Source organism: Manis javanica, chromosome 15 (genome assembly GCF_040802235.1).
Source record: "Manis javanica isolate MJ-LG chromosome 15, MJ_LKY, whole genome shotgun sequence".
Lineage (NCBI taxonomy): Eukaryota > Metazoa > Chordata > Mammalia > Pholidota > Manidae > Manis > Manis javanica.
This window is the reverse complement of record NC_133170.1, coordinates 77,822,558-77,838,708: the sequence shown is the minus strand read 5'-3', so window position 1 is coordinate 77,838,708 and position 16,151 is coordinate 77,822,558. Positions and strand designations below refer to the sequence as shown.

Here is a 16,151-nt window from a genome sequence, read left to right as displayed (position 1 = left end):
ACGATGAAACTACCTAGCTGGGGCCACATGCACTGCAAGGTAGAGAATCCCTCTCCAGCCACACAGCTGGCCGCTTCGTCTCAACACAGCTCTGTCATTCTCGGTGGCTGCAGATAAGCTCAGGAAGTGATTTAAAGAAAAAAGTGTCTTGAAGTGAAAAGAATAACCCTAGAGAAGTATGCTAATGCCTACAATTTGCTCTGAAATGTGTCAACATAAGAATGGATCGAGAAAAGAAAATAAAAGAATGGATGAAGAGATTGACAAAGGGATGGACAGATGGACCGACAGGCAGTGAAGCCGATACAAGAGGACCGTGTCTGTGACAGTGTCAGATGGTGGGTAATCTGGAGTCTGCTGTAAATAAATCCAACTTTTCGGTGTTTAGAGAATTTTGTATAAGGAAAAAATGACCCTGGAATAAAGGCCAACTGACTCTTGGAGCTGAGAATGAAAATGAAGTAGAGGTCAAAGGAAGGGGCAGAAGCTGGGGTGACTCAGCAGGGGGGTGCCACGTTTGGCAGCACCTCACACTCATGACCTGGAAAAGCTGTATGTACGAGGACATGGGGTTCATCGGAGTGGTTTGGGGGAACCAGAACTGCTGATCGAGGGAGAGACTTTGGTGAAAGGATATAGGGCAGGTCGTCCCAGTGTGAGGCAGGGAAGTGAGATCTTGAGGAGGATCTGAATGGCGACATTGGCTGCGTTAGCCAGGGAGAGAGGGAAGGAGTGGGGCCTGGTCTGCGGCGTCCCCGCACCGCAGGACGTAACCCTTGGAACGGTTCAGGATTTAAGGGAATCACACATAGTGGACTGGGTCTGCCTCAGCCTGGATGCCGGGCCTCGCCTCTTCCCAGCTTGACCTTGGGCAAGTGTGTTCATCTCTGAGCTGGGTTTTCCTGTCTATAAAGATGAGGGTGGAGTAGCACGCACCTCGGAGGCTCGTGAGGGTTGTGTGGGACGAGGCCAGGGCGTTGCACACAGCCTGCGGCCATTGCCCTGAGCTTTCAGTTTGGACCCGAGCTGCCCACCAAAGCCTCCGTCCACACTCAGGGGTCTGCTCCTTTCTCCTTTCGCTGGAGACACCTGTGCTAAGTCCCCGTGCAAGGAACGTCATCAGGGAAGCCACCAGCAGCTGTCTCCAATGGGGTGAACTCAGTATCCTCGGCCGGCAGACAGCCACTTATGTCTGTATTTGAAATCAAGCGGAAAAGGCTAAGTAGTCCCCTGTGGCCTTTGGGATATGAACCTGACGCAGAACTCTGTCCTTCCGAGATGGGGGCTTGCTCAAGATCTCAGCTGGTGCAGGAGGCCGCAGGCCTTTCCTGTCCCAGACAGTAAGTCAAGGCCAAAGTGCTTTCTTTAAAAAATGCTTTATTCCACACATCCCCTGGGAGGTTCTCCCGCCCACGGCTCCTGGGTAGCAGCTAGCCATGAATGGAGTTTCCCTCCCGAACCAAGGGCCTGCCCACACACAAAATGATAGGTTCCCAAAGCAGCATGGACTCCCCCAGCCCACTGGCTGCAGGGTAGAACAGATAGCTCACCTTCCTGACTGCCCCGTGCCACCTTCATCTGCCAGAGCTGTCACTGGCTGATGACCAGACTTCGTAAACTCAGACATCCTCCAGCACTCCAGCTGGTGGGGCTTACCTGGGCAACCCTGTTGGCCTCCAAACTGGCCAGGCGTAACACGGTGTCCTCACACAAACTGCCCGGCACAGCAGCAGAGAAGGGCCACATCCCCCCATCGCTGGTGACAGGGACCCGTCATGCTGACTCTGCCGCCTTCAGCGCCAGGTGCTGCTGTGCGAGTCGCGAAGGCCTCCCCGAGCAAATGGGCGCGGTCGGGTCCCTGGGAACCAACAGCTTTGCCTGGCAAGGGGGTGATGGTGGCCTGAATGGGCCCTCCGAGGGGTTGGTGGCGATCACAGCAGGGACGTTTGTAGGCAAGTGGGGCTGTGAGTTTGCGAAGGCTTCCCTTCTGCCTCGGAGCTCCCAGCCCGGGCAGGAGGGCACGTGACTGGGGAGGGGGCTGGTCCTTGTTCTCCTGGGAGCGAAGGCAGGGCGGAGGGCTGTGAGCCACGTAGAAGCAGCCTCCAAGTGCCCTGGAGCTTACCGCCAGGAAATTCTGCTCATCTTACTCTCTCCCTCTTCAAAAGAGAATCTCTGCTAATAAGGATTAAACATGGTCTGCCAACAGGACATTCCTAGTGATTCACTAGGGGCCATTTGGGGAACAAAATACCATTTGATGCTCTTAATAAAAAATCATCTATACCCTTCTGTGGATGACTTGCCAGCATGCAAATCAGCATCATTACAAAAATAAGGTTTTTCTTATATCTGTATTTCTTCCCTTGGCCTGTTTATTCTGCTGAAATATTTAAGATGCTTACATCCAGAGTTGGTCTCAGAGTAAAAAAATAAAAGATTCCATGATCTGATACAATACGAGCATGGGAAGAACACCTAGATCCTGCATGCCAGGCACTGGAAGGCCAAGGCAAATGGAGTGGGGGGCGGGGGTGTTGCGTCCTGCTGATCCGGGGATGCAGCAAAAATGCTGTCCCAAGACATAAGACAGAACCCACTTCCCAGTCACGGAAGGAGGCTGCTGCTGCTTGGAAGGAGGTGCTCCGGGGTCTTTTATTGAGACAGACGTAAGCTGGGGGCCTGCAGCCCTGCAGGAATGCCCAGGATCTTTTTTTCTTAAGGCAACCCCCCAAGGTCCCAGTGAGGGCCCGTGTGTGGTCGGCGGGTTGGCATGGTTTCTCTGGCCCGTGGTCCTGCTTTGGGGGGCCAGGTCAGGTGGAGGCTGGGCTGTCCATGGTGGACAGGAGGTGAATGACTTGGGTCCGCTCAGTCGGGCTGAGGAACTGGCTCATGTATACTATGCAGTCCACAGCCACCTCAGGGTTTTCTTGAACCAGGCTGCAGAGGACAGGAGAGAAGGTTTGGGGTCATTCCTACCATTAAGTTCAATGGGCCCTAGGGTGGCCCCTCGAATCCCTGTGCAGTGCCTGTCACATTCCTGGGGGCCAACAACCCAGAGCTCCCGAATCTCCTGCTGTGGTCACCTCATAGGGGACAGTCCCGTGGGGCAGGAGGGGATATGGCTCGGGGATCAGAAGGCTTGAGAAATGACAGAGGACCCTGCTGGTCACTCAGCGCATGACTTGAACAAACAGCACTTCCCCTGAATCTCAGCTTCAGTCACCAAACGGGGTCCCACGTGACCCACTACCTGCCTCAGAGGAGAGTCGTGGCAATGCAGGGAGAAGGCCTCCAGAGAGGCTGATGCCAAATGGGGCAAGCAGCCTAAGGCCGGGGGTGCCAAACACACTCTAGCCACGACCCTGCACAAGCTCCCTTTATACTCCCACAAGGAATGGAGTCCTGAGCTGTGGACCCAGCACCCGAGGCCCGGCGACCACGCAGCGTGAAGGATTCGTGTGGTCATAGCACAGTTGGTCAGGAGGCTGGAGGCGAATCCCGGCTCCGGGACTTGCCAGTAAGGGTCAGGGATGGGTGGGTGGGCCAGGGGCCACTCACCCCTGGATGGTCTTGCGGGTGGAGTCCCTTCTGAGGTACCCGATGTTCTCACGGATGGTGGAGTGCAGGCTGTCCCCCGCCTGCCAGTGCTGCTCCAGCCACTGCACCACCATCTGGTTGTTGTCCCACAGGTAGGCCTGGGGAAGGGTAGCCGACCTCAGAGGGGGTCCCCACTGTGGGACAGGCCAGCCCTCATCCCCCATGGCATGTACCCAGCCCCGGCCCCGGCTCCACCCCAGGCCCACCTTGACGGCCCCCTCGGACTCCACAAACCAGCGGCGCAGCATGGACTGGATGTGCGCGTGGCTCAGCTCGCTGCTGGCCCGCAGGATCTCCTGCCTGACCTGCTCCTCCAGCAGGAGGCGGCGCAGACGCCAGTACAGAGTGGTGCGGGAGGTCTTCCACTCCAGGACATCCTGCGGGCAAGCCCCAGGTCTGAGCCCCAGGAAGGCGCAGGAGATGCAGGACACTGCCTGGGACCCGGCCCCACACTGGGTGCAGGCTCTGTGATCACTTTACAGCCCAGGAAGCTGAGGCGCCTTCCAGGCAGTGGCAGAGCTGGGACTTTGTCAGGCCTCTAGACTGGCTTGCCAGAGGCATGGAAGGCTCGCATCAGCTGGAAAGGAGCTCTGGACACAGGGGTGGTGGAAGACTGCGGGAGGTCCTCTCAGGGGTGGGGCAGTAGGACAGGGCTGTGACGGTGATGGGTGAAAGCAGGGGGGGGTAGTAGTGGTCCCCAAATCTAGCCCGGCAGTTACAGTCACAAACAGAAGTCAGGCTGGAGGTTCCCAGATCTTGTTGCCTATTGGAATCACTTGAGGATTTGAAAAAATACTGATGCCTGGCTCCCACCCCCAGACATTTTGATTTAATTGGTTTGGAAAGTCACCAGAGCACTGGGAATTTTTAAAGCTCCCTGGATGATTCTAACGTGCAGTGTTTGAGCCCAAATCTACTCCGTGTGTTGGAAAGCTGGTGCCCTTCGGATGGGCCGTGCACACTGGGCCCTGCAGCCTCAGGCTCTTACTGAGATGATGCTCTTCTCCAGCAACCTGTCAGGCATGTCGTGGAGGTCAGCAAAGTGCACCGCCACCTGGTGGTACATGGGCAGCAGCAGGTCCTCCCGGGCCTTCAGCTGGCCCTCCAGGTCCTTGCGGTCCTTGTCGGACAGCTCAGGCGTTCCTGCAGGCAAGCGCCCAGAGCAAGGTTTGCAGGACAGGCCTAAGCTTTCTCTGTGATGGTCCCCCTAAATCCAGTTGCTCATACAATCCCCAAAACACACTCACAAGGGGGAAACAGCATTGCACATGCAACTTTAAATTTGCCCCTTTTATCAAAGCTGTGCTATATGACACTACCAATTACTATTTTTTAATACAAATTGTAAACTATAATAAGAGACTGTTATAAACAGCTCTATGCCAATTGAACAATTTAGATGAAACAAATACATTCTTTGAAATATACAACAAACTCCCAAAGCTCACCTAAGAAGAAACAGATAACAGGAATAGTCCTATATATAGTAAATTAGATGAATTTGTATTAAAAACCTCCTATCAAAGATTTAAAGAAATAATATCAATTTGAGTTCAGGAAATAGGCAGGAACACTTCCCAACTTATTTTATGAGATCAGCATTACCCTGACACCTAACCAAAGAAATTATACACACACACAGAGTAATGAATCCCATGAATAGCACAGTTATAAAGACATTACCACATAATAAGGACTTTTAAAGAGAATTACATCTAAGGTTACAAGTGAAACAAAGCTATCACTCAAACAAAATTGGTAAAATATTTTATGTCTCATTCGAAATTGGGACATTTTGCCATGAAAATTCTGATGTTCTTCATTTGGCCTAAAATACCTCAATTGTTTTATGTTATGTGTGCTGAAAAATAAATTTACTAAGGCATTGTTCATATTTTTTAATGTTAAAGGGGTTGATTTGCTATATGAGGACATTTAAAACATCCCACAATTTTTGTGGCTGTGTTTTAATATGTCTTCACTTGACTTTTAACATACTAGAAATCTCCAATAACGGAGAAGGCTGAGTTTCTCTTAGAGGTCACTTCTCAGAGTTAATGCATTTCAGACGCTCTTACCTAGCTGCTGCACGAGCTTCTGGTAAATTGGGTCGATCCTCCTCATGGTCTTTATCAAATCTTTCTTCCGGAACTTAATCTCTACTGTTCCCTCTGGCTCCAAAATACTCTGCCTGAAAAAGAAGAGGTTAGGGGGTGTGCATGAAAGGTCCCCCAACAAGCAACAGACATAGAGGCAGGAGGGCCAAGAAATCTGGGTGTCATTTCTCAGCTCTTTCATGGACTCGCTGTGTGACCTTGGGCAAGTCACTTACCCTCTCTGGTCATCTGCTTCTATATCCATAAAATGAGAGACAGAGCCAACTTTTTAAAACAAAGTTTTCTGAACTCTGGAAGGCTCTTTCAGCTCCAAGAGTATACAACTTTCTCCAGAACAGTATAACCTCCTGTTCTTCAGCCACAGTCCTTTTTCACTTTCCTAATTTCCACTCTCCTAGACCCAGAGCCTGTTTTTCTCTCCTTAAGGCTTACACAGACACAATGAGGAGTTCAACATGGTCCAGTTTGAGCTGACCTCTCATTTCTAACCCTTTCACTCACCCCTCAGTCTCCCACTGACCCCTTTTTTTTTCTCCATAGCTTGGAAGCCCTGAAGAATACTGTATGAGCTCTGAGCTTCCTGGTGGCTGGGGTGGAAAGTTAAAGATGACCTCAGTTGAGGCTGCTCATGTCCTGCATCTTCCTAGAAAGCTGACCTCAGCAGCACCCCATGAGAATCTAGGTAAACTGAGAAGGCAAGACAGGATTGGCTCATTTGCACCATATTACAGTGCCAAATGTAATGACTGCTACACAGTAGGTACTTGGTAAATATTCATTGAATTAATGAATGAGTAAGAGTGGATACAGGAAGGAGGTGCCCATATTGGGGCAGAAATACTCGTGAGGCCTTTGTGTCCTGCAAGACATGTCGCAGACTCTTCACCTTGAAGGTACTCAAGGTGCTTATACTGGACTGTAAGTACTATTGTCATCTTTTCTATAAGAGTTCCTAAGATGACTTCCTCCTAAAAAGAGTGCCAAGAAAGTTTTCTCTCACCTAAAGAACTGATATCCTCTCATGGAAGTATTTAGTCAGTCATTTTTTCAGCCAGTATTTCCCAACCACCCACTAGGGACCAGGCACTGTGCTAGGCCCTGAGTTATGAAATGAAATAAAACACAGCCCTTACTGGAACTAATAGTTTGGGAGACACTCAGAACCAAGTGAGAACTAGATGACTACTCACATTCCCCTTTTCATCCTGGCTACCAGGAAGCTCAGATGCTTTAGCTCTTTCCTTATTTTTTGATTGCAAGTTTTCTTGGGAAGCAGATGAATATAAGTTGTGAAAGAACAAACAATTCCTCTGCCATCTTGGAGCCTAGCCAGAAACTCTACTGAGAAAATTTAACTGCATACTGTATTTCTGCTAGTTTCAAACTGGGGCTCTCCATCCTTTAGAAACTCAGAACACCCCCATGATTGCCAGCCAGTGGCTCAAAAGTGATGGTGCCTTAGAACTAGGAATGAAAACAAGTGAAGGCTAAGCCAAACTGACGATGATACACCTACCTGCTGTCTTTGTCTGCGTAGATTTCTATGCACAGGGGGTTGATGGAGGCATCCAAGACCACCCAGGAGCCCCCCCGGAGCTCCGCACAGAGTGGGATATAGATCAGGATCGGCTGTTTGTACTGCCTGAGGCCATCCACGATGTAGGACCCAAACTTCAGCACCTGGTCATACATGTCTGGAAAGCAAAGCAGCCACTTGGTGAGGCGACTCTGGGCTCTAGCACCCAGCTACACGGAAAGCCAACACCCTTCATCGTCCTGGGGGTCCTGAGAGAGCATGTTTAGCTGGGGGGCTTCACAGTGGAAAGAGCACCGAGCTGAGTCAGAAGGGGGAACCAGGCCTAGATAACTCCGTAACTATCTCGTGACCTTTAACAAGTCACTCTTCCTGCCTGGGCCTCAGTGTCCCCACCTATAAAAGGAGACGTAGGGTAATTGCTAAGATTCCTTCCAGCTCTGACTCTGACATGCGCTCACCCATGACTGCCCCTCCCTACCCCGCCGTGGCTAGCACCCAGAACCTTCCCCAACCATAACACAGGCCTGTCCCTCCTGCCCACAGCCAGCATGGCCCTTATTTTCTACCAAGATGGCACCCTGTGTGGTTACAATGATGCAATAAAATGAACCATAACTAATCACTCTGGGAGCTAACACCGCGGGCCAGTGATTGGCTCATCACATCCTCACCTCGGCCCTTTGAAGTCGATCCTGTCCTTACCCCACTTCACAGAGGAGGGAAACAGACCAGGAGAGGTTGCCCAGCCAGCCAAGATTCACGCCGGGTCCGCCTGCTTCCCAGTCTGGCTCTTTCTGCCACTCCACTGAGAGCCACTGCATCTCCAAAAGCTCAGGAGGCTTTAGGTCCCTGGGGCTCCGAGTGGACCCGAGGAAGGCAGTGCAGGCGTACCTCCTCATTCTACCAAGCAGGGAGGTGACAGTCCAGGTCACAGGGCAGCTTCCCAGGGCCACTCCTGCCCCCCAACGCCCGCAATCAATGGCATGACCTCCAGCAAGTGACATCGGAAACCCTCAGTCCATTACTTGTGAAGTGGGTGGATGTTACCTGAACTGCTCCCATCTCTCAGGATTGTAGGGGGGCTTGGCTACAGCAGCAATGGAACTATACTCATAAAAACAATGTCGTCACTCTGAGAGGGCTGCCCTGTCCTGGTGCTGACCCGCAGCTTCAGGCACCCACAGTGGGGTGGCTTTACCTTTCGTGCCACCGGAGAAGCCCCTCCAGTTGGCAAAGATCATTAGGGGCAACTTCTCCCTGTTGAAATCATTGATGACCTGGGCCGTCTTGTAGGCCGAGTCTGGTAACCACACCTGGCCTGCCTGCTGGAGTATCTGGAACACAGAGCAACTGGAATCAGACTCTCTCCTGCAAGAGCAGCCCCAGGATGCAGGGACAGCCACTCGCACCGCTCCCTGGAGGGTGGGCAATACGTTCCGAGCTGGTGCCAACACCAGCGCCAGGGCTCCAGGGAGCGACCCACACACTGCAGCTGGGAACGTTCCTGTGGCCCCATCTCCAGACTGGGCGGGTGGTGGGGGGTAGCGCCATGCTAGTAGAGTGACAAGGGCAGGCCCAGGCCCCGCCCTCTGACTCCTGAGCTCCTCCCAGTATGTGCTGCAGCCCATAGTAGCAAGGAGCAGGGGGCACGAAAGGCAGGAGGGATGTCTGGGGACCTGCCATCCCCTGAGGAGGGAGGAAGACAGTGGGGAACATGCATCCCACAGAGAGAGAGCCAGAAGAAAAGGTAATGAGCCCCCAGGACCAAGGGCTCCTCTCAGTCTCTGAGCTGGAAAGACAGGCATGCGACCACCCAGGACCCATTCTGAGCAGCTGAGCCAGAGGAAACAGCAGCCCCAGATCCATGTCCCCTTAACCTTGGCCTCAGAATCCAGGTTGGCAGGGTCTGCAGGCACCACCACCTCCACAGTCCGTGTCTCCACGGCAATTACTCCGACAGGGATCCCCCCAAGCCTGCAAGGTGGGGCACAGGGAAGCAGGGCATGGACAGCACGCCTATGGACCTGGGGACAGATGGGCCCCTCAGCCCTGGCTGTTGTTCTATGGGCATTCTGGGTACATGCTTGCTAAGGTCTGGGAGGCGGCATCACAAGAGAGCACTGGCTTCACTCTGGCAGGTTATCTTACTGGAAGGATAGAAGCTCCTCAAAGCAATACAAGCCTCCTTACTAGTTGGCAGGCTGGGAAGCTGTGCCCTTGGGGCCACAGCTGCTGGGGGTTGGGGAGGCTCAGGTCACTGCAGGGACTAGAACCGTGCTGTCCACTAGAACTTTCTGTGACAATGCCATGTTCTCTCTCTGCACTGCCCAGTACAGCAGCCACAAGCTGCATGTGGCTACTGAGCACCCTTTCATTTTAACTAACTAATTTAAACTTGAATTGTCATATGGCCAGCAGATGCTATGCTGGACAGGTCTAGAGGCCAAATCACATTTGGAAAGGGTAGAGGGATGCTGAGATGGAAGGGGCTTCTGCTCAGGGGATGCCATGACATCAGTAACTGTCTGCTTGCCACCGGCTGGCCCTGTGCAGGGTGTGTGTTAATGAATCACTTTCCTTCACAACGTACGAGGCCAGCAGCGGGAATGCAGTCTTCCAGTAAAGGAGGGGCTTCCACATGGGAGGAGGAGATTCATCCAAGGCTTTAAAAAAGTGTTTTTAAAGTAAAACACTTATGGAGAAGTGACTAAGTGCCAATACTAGGTTTTGTATGGAATACTTTAATATTTCTCACCCAGGGTGTAAATAATAATAATAACAAGATGACTGCAGCCACTATCGCTTATGCAGCATTTATGCTATTTTAAGTGCTTGACATAGGTGATCTCTTCTAATCATCACAGCAATCCTCTGGGGGTAAAATTATCATTCCCATTTTACAGATGAGGATGTGAAGGTCCAGAGAGGGTGAGGGACAGAGCTTGACCTAAAGTCTGACTCCAGAGCCTGGACCTGTGACAATGACATCACTCCAGGACTCTGGGTGCTAAATTGTGAGCACACTCCTCTGGGCTCTGTATAGGAAGGAACTTTCCGGTAGCCGGAGCTGTCCAAAAAGATGGGCTCCACGGCTAAGGAGTGAGCCGCTCAGCTCTAAAGGCATCCAGGCATTTAGCCCTCCACCAGCTGTGGAATGCAACCGAGGTCCTGCTTACGACCCTCCTAAAACGGAATCCACCGTTTTGAGTGTCTGTGTAGTTTTCCAGCGAGAGCACCCAGGGCCACCTTCTGATTCCCAGGGGTCTGTGGCCCCATGGCAGGGAGCCCTGTCCCAGGGGTGGATGTGAGGGCAAAGGGTCCTGGCCCCCAGAAGGAAGTTAGCTGAGATGGCTTCTAAGGCCACAGACTTTATGAAGCAGCTCATCAACCAGAATAGCATCCCCTACACTGATTCTTCCTTTCAGAAAATCCTGGGGCCAAGAAGAGAGGGTCATTGGGAGCCACCTGTAAGAAAAGAACCCCTGGCCTGGTGCCTGGGAGTCCCAGCGCCCGGGGGGGCCAGGTGCATGCAGGGTTACCTTGCACGGCCCGTCACCACCGTCTGGGCCCAGGGTGCCATGATTTCCTTGAAACTGCCCTGGTCGAAGAATCCACTCTGCCAGGATCCCTTCAGAGCTGCGGGCAGAAGAACAGAAGCCCAGGTCGAGGGCCCAGGTTGATGAAGGTCCCCAGGGTCCACTGGAGGGGCAGACTGCTCTTCAGTCTCTTTAAGGGCAGCCTGACCACGACAGCTGAATGCCCAGATCCCACCCCCCTTCCAAAAAACCAACACAAACAAACCTGAGCTGCCGCAAATATACCCACTTAGGAATTGAGTCCCTATGGAACGTTTAACCACATCAGCTTCCATCAGTGCCAAACACATGTGCTAATCACAAAGGTCCTCCAAGAGGCAGAGAGAGCTCAGGACACCTTCAGAAGGTGAGATCTCAGGAAGGGACCACCTACCCCGAAAAATTCATCCCCAATCTGCTGGCTGCAGCTTAATAACCATTATTTAATTGGTTTGAAATAACCATTTAATAATGCTTATTTAATAACCATAGAACTGGCAGGAAAGCTTTCAGTTTCTGAGAGAGAGAGAGAAAGAATATAAGAATGTGATGGTGCCAAGTGCAGCCATCCCTGGAGAAGGAAGGGCAACTTGAATCCTCACCAGGGAATAATGAACTGCAATTTGGACATAAGAAAGGAGCCAGGCAGCAAGAGGGGTCTCCAACTGCAGGTGGGAGGCTGGAAATGAAGCAGCCCATCTTTTCTTTAAATGGAGTAAACTGTCAGTAGTAAGTCAGACATTTAAAAAATCAAGATAGTGCTAGCCCTTCAGTGTTCACAGGTGAGAAAGCCCAAGAAAAATGGAAGACAGCACAGCAGCCACCGGGCCTCTTTTGCTGGTGGAGTCTGGCATGCTTCCGAGAGGCATCTCTCCTGCACCACGCATCTGGACGAGCAGGCCAATTTCTAAAGGTTGGCTGCATGTGAAATTCTAGACTTGGGATTATGGTAACGGGGGTAGCTCAGCTTTCCTGCTCTGTCTGGCTGTTCAGAATGTAATCATACACCTCCAGGAGACATACCTGCCCCTTTCAGAGAGAAAGAGAGAGAATGTGTGTGCATGTTTATGCATGTGTGTTCGTACTGTGTGCGTGTGTATGTGTAGAAGAGGCTAAATTGCCCCTCCCAGGTAATCTGCTGGAGAGTTACCTTATTAAAGTTAAGCCAAATAGAGAAAGAAAGTGAGAGAGCGATGCCTTCGTCTCTGAAACTCTGATGTTTCAGCATTAGATTTTCCACCTATGCAGCCCGGTTAGGGAGGGAGGCCGTGATCTCTGTTGTACTTCACCTCCATCTATCAGCGCCAGACACCGGAAGCTGTTTCCACCCCTTCTTGGTCAATAGTTCAGGAAAAGTACAGAAAGAAATTCTCCCTTCCTCCACTCTCTCTGCATTTGAACTCTGATAGCCCTCCTGGGATATCTGACCCAACAGCAATGCTTCCCCCTAAGCAGTCCTTTATCCCAGATGCAGAAAAGAAAAAGACCCAGGTCTCAGGCCAAGCACTTTGGGACTTACTTGGGTGAGGCCTTCCTGCAAGCAACCAGCGGGGGTCGTAGGGAGTCCTGGTTGGGGTGAATTCAATTTCTCTGTCGATGGGGTCCGTGGGCGTGATGATAGGGACTGGACTGTGGTTATCCTAAAAAAGAAAGCCAGGTCTCCAGCCCAGTCTCCTGTGCTTTTCCACAATGCCTGTGACCTGCTCTTGGTGCCTCTCTCTTCTATGATTATGCCTGGTCATGCAGCAGAAATCCAACGGACACCAGACAATTATCTCAACTTTGAGTAGTATTTGGCAAAGCCCTACCAAGTGCTGGGCTCTAAACATCATTTCAATCAATCATCATGACAACACCAGGGGCTTTGTTATTCCAGTTTCACAGATGAAGAAACTGAGGCTAAGATTAAGAGTCTGTCCCATGGTCTCATTGCTGTGGAGGAGGAAGCCAGGAATCCAGTCCAGCCTGACTGCAGGGGTTGAGGATTCTCTATTGTGCAGATGCTTGTTTTGACAAGAGCCATTGCCACCCCTTTTTAAAGGACTAACAGTATCTTTACAATGGCATTGGGGAAAAAAGCGAAGAAAAGCTGGTACAGGGCTGGGTGTGAGTGGGGGAGGAGGAGTAAAGAACACTTAACCCTCACCACCACCCAGCAAGGGAACCTAGTCACAGTCTTCCAGGCTCTCAGCTGCATGGGGGATACTGCACCTTTGGCATATAGGACAGCCACTCCAGGATGGCACAGACACCCTCGAAGTCATCTGGCACGGTGATGTGGGAGACACCATTGTAATACATGATCTGCACGCCGCCGAGCTGGTTGTTGGACGTGTACACCTCTCTGCCCAGGACCTGCTTTGACACGGCATGGTTAGCAAGGTCCTGCCCAGCCCAGGGCCCTCCTGCTTGGAAACCACACCCCTTGGTGGTCCTCCCTGACTGCATGTTAGAATCACCCAGGAGCTTTCAGAATTCCCGATGCTCAGGCTGCACCCAGACCAATTACATCAGCATCTTTGGGGCTGGGACCCCACACATCAGTATTTTTTTTTTCCAAATGTCCAGATAATTCCAATATGTGGCCCACTTTGAGAGGCAGGGACCCTGCTGGCTGCTTTGGTTATCTCAAAAGCAAACCCCTACCTAGAATTTCTCATTCGTGGGTCTGGGGTGGGGCCTGAGAATGTGCATTTCTAACAAGCTCCCAGATGATGCTGATGCTGCTGGTCCAGGGACCAGACTCTGAGATTCTCGGGGGGATTTTACCAGACATGTATTATGGAGGTTTTCTGACAATGTGGGGAAAGTTTTAATACAGTGAGAAGAGCAAAATGCCAAACTACACCTTCTCCAGGAGTCATATAAAAACAGAACAGGGAAATTTACCAAAATTATAATAAAATCAAAATCACTCTTTTTGTCTTTTTCAAATTCTCTGCAAGGTACAATGCCATTTTAAAAATGTTTTAAAATGTAGTTTTTTAAATTTAAATGTTGGTAATTTAAGGAGTTACTTTCACCAAAAGAGCCTAGTACTTGTTTCTTTTTCTTTTCTTTGGCTCCAAAGAGGCCCAGATAACTGCAAACTGGAAAAACAGCTCATACATTAGTAGGAATGAAACTGGTTTCCTGTTGAGAAAACCCATCAGAGGGAAACGGGGATGTTCAGATGAGCCCTGGGCCCTGCACCTCCGTGCCCCACAGGCCCCGTCTTGGTCACCTTGTTGAGAGCACTTGCTCCCGTCAGGATGATGTGGGAATTTTCCACCTGGATCACTCGCTGGCCCAGCCTCACCAAGTAGGCCCCGATCCCGAGGGCTCGGCAGGTCACCTGCAGAGACAGGATCCCTTCTGAATTCCTGACAGTGTCGTGCTCTACACCCCACAGTGGGGTGCTGCCCAGAAATCCTCGGGGTATAAATGGAAGCTACAGCTTGGCCACTGGGCAACCTGATTGGGAGCCAAACAGCAGAGACACAAGCCTCTTCCTCAGGCTTTCTAGGCTTCCTATCCAGAAGGAGTGTGGTCAGTGAAGAACAGTGTAATACAGACAGACAACAGGGAATCTACGTCTGTGGATTCCCTGTAGGTACATCATTCAACTGTGGTTTTCTCTCCTGTTAAAAAACAAAACAAAACAGAAGTAGGGGCGGAGCCAGGATGGCGGCGTGAGTAGAGCAGTGGAAATCTCCTCCCAAAAACACATAGAGCTATGAAAATATAACAAAGAAAAATCTTCCTAAAATAGAGACCACAGGACACAGGACAACATCCAGACCACATCCACACCTGCAAGAACCCAGCGCCTTGTGAAGGGGGTAAGATACAAGCCCCAGCCCGGCGGGACCCTCCCCCCGGCTCCCGGCGGGTGGAGAGAAACCGGAGCGGTTTTTTTTTTTTTTTTGGCGAGCGCTTTTTGGAAGCCTTAGAGGGACGGGCCCCCGTTGCTGGGGAGGCAGGGTGGCGGGACCGGTGAGGAGGTGCCTGGGAACGGCGACGGAGGACAAAGAATATCCCGCGTTTCTCCCTGCGAGACCGGGGGGCGGGTGCCTGAGACCGGTGCCTGAGGACGGAGGAGGTCGCGCGTTTTTCCCCTTTTTTTTTTTTTTCTCTTTTTGGCGAGCGCTTTTTGGAAGCCTTGAAGGGACGGGGACCCCAGTGCTAGGGAGGCAGGGCGGCGGGACTGGTGAGCAGGTGCCTGGGACCGGCGCCTGAGGACAAAGAATATCCCCCGTTTTTCCCTGCGGGACCGGTGGGCGGGTGCCTGAGACCGGCACTTGAGGACAGAGGAAATCGCGCGTTTTTCCCCTTTTTTTTTTCTCTTTTCTGCGAGTGCTTTTTGGAAGCCTAAAAGGGACAGGGACCCCGGTGCTAGGGAGGCAGGGCGGCGGGACTGGTGAGCGGGTGCCTGGGACCGGCACCTGAGGACAAAGAATATCCCGCATTTTTCCCTGTGGGACCGGTGGGTGGGTGCCTGAGACCGGCACCTGAGGATGGAAGAAATCGCGCATTTTTCCCCTTTTTTTCTCTCTTTTTGCCGAGTGCTTTTTGGAAGCCTTGAAGGGACAGGGACCCCGGTGCTAGGGAGGCAGGGCGGCGGGACTGGTGAGCGGGTGCGTGGGACCAGTGCCTGAGGACAAAGAATATCGAGCGTTCCTTCCCTGCGGGACCGGTGGGTGGGTGCTTTTTGGAAGCCTTGAAAGGACAGGGACCCTGGTGCTAGGGAGACAGGGCAGCAGGACCAGTGAGCGGGTGCCTGGGACCTGCACCTGAGGACAAACAAACAAACAAAAAAAAAAATCGCTTGTTTTTTCCTTTTTTTTCCTTTTTTTTTTTTCTCTTTCTTTCTGTTCCCTCTCTCATTGTTGCTGTTGTTGTTTTGGTTTGGAGAGTGCTTTTTGGAAATCTTAAAGGGGCAGGACAGGTCACTTAGACCAGAGGCAGGGAATCTGGGGATCTCTGGGCACTCTAACCCCCTGGGCAGCAGGGAGCACAGAGACCCCTTACGGAGATAAATAGCCTCCCGGCTGCTCCCCCTCCAACGGGGCTCCACCATTTTGGAGGAACAGCCCCAGCCAGGCCAAGCCCACAGCAACAGCGGAGATAAACCCCAAAGCAACTGGGCAGGAAGCAGAAGCCCTGTCTGCGCACAGCTGCCCAGCACAAGCCACTAGAGGTCGCTATTCTCCCAGGAAAAGGCTACAAACCAACAAGAAGGGAAGCTCTTCCAGCGGTCACTTGTACCAGCTCTGCAAACTATCTCTATCACCATGAAAAGGCAAAACTACAGGCAGACAAAGATCACAGAGACAACACCTGAGA

The 16,151-nt window shown here is 51.8% G+C and overlaps 1 protein-coding gene across 3 annotated transcripts in view; it reads right to left on the bottom strand.

The window, feature by feature from the left end:
* Nucleotides 1-2,332: 2,332 nt before the first annotated feature.
* Nucleotides 2,333-16,151, bottom strand: part of ACACB (acetyl-CoA carboxylase beta) — a 98,241-nt gene continuing 84,422 nt past the window's right edge. For 2 of the 3 annotated variants that reach the window (XM_017664893.3, XM_017664896.3), the window contains 12 exons: nucleotides 14,050-14,160; nucleotides 13,038-13,181; nucleotides 12,346-12,466; nucleotides 10,791-10,887; nucleotides 9,129-9,225; nucleotides 8,450-8,585; nucleotides 7,231-7,408; nucleotides 5,676-5,788; nucleotides 4,586-4,740; nucleotides 3,804-3,974; nucleotides 3,559-3,695; nucleotides 2,333-2,937 (listed from right to left, as the gene is read on the bottom strand). In XM_017664893.3, the coding sequence (XP_017520382.3) occupies nucleotides 2,811-2,937; nucleotides 3,559-3,695; nucleotides 3,804-3,974; nucleotides 4,586-4,740; nucleotides 5,676-5,788; nucleotides 7,231-7,408; nucleotides 8,450-8,585; nucleotides 9,129-9,225; nucleotides 10,791-10,887; nucleotides 12,346-12,466; nucleotides 13,038-13,181; nucleotides 14,050-14,160 (1,587 nt within the window). In that variant the 3' untranslated portion in view covers nucleotides 2,333-2,810. The remainder of the gene's footprint in view (nucleotides 2,938-3,558; nucleotides 3,696-3,803; nucleotides 3,975-4,585; nucleotides 4,741-5,675; nucleotides 5,789-7,230; nucleotides 7,409-8,449; nucleotides 8,586-9,128; nucleotides 9,226-10,790; nucleotides 10,888-12,345; nucleotides 12,467-13,037; nucleotides 13,182-14,049; nucleotides 14,161-16,151) is intronic. The other variant, XM_017664895.3, reaches the window with a different exon arrangement.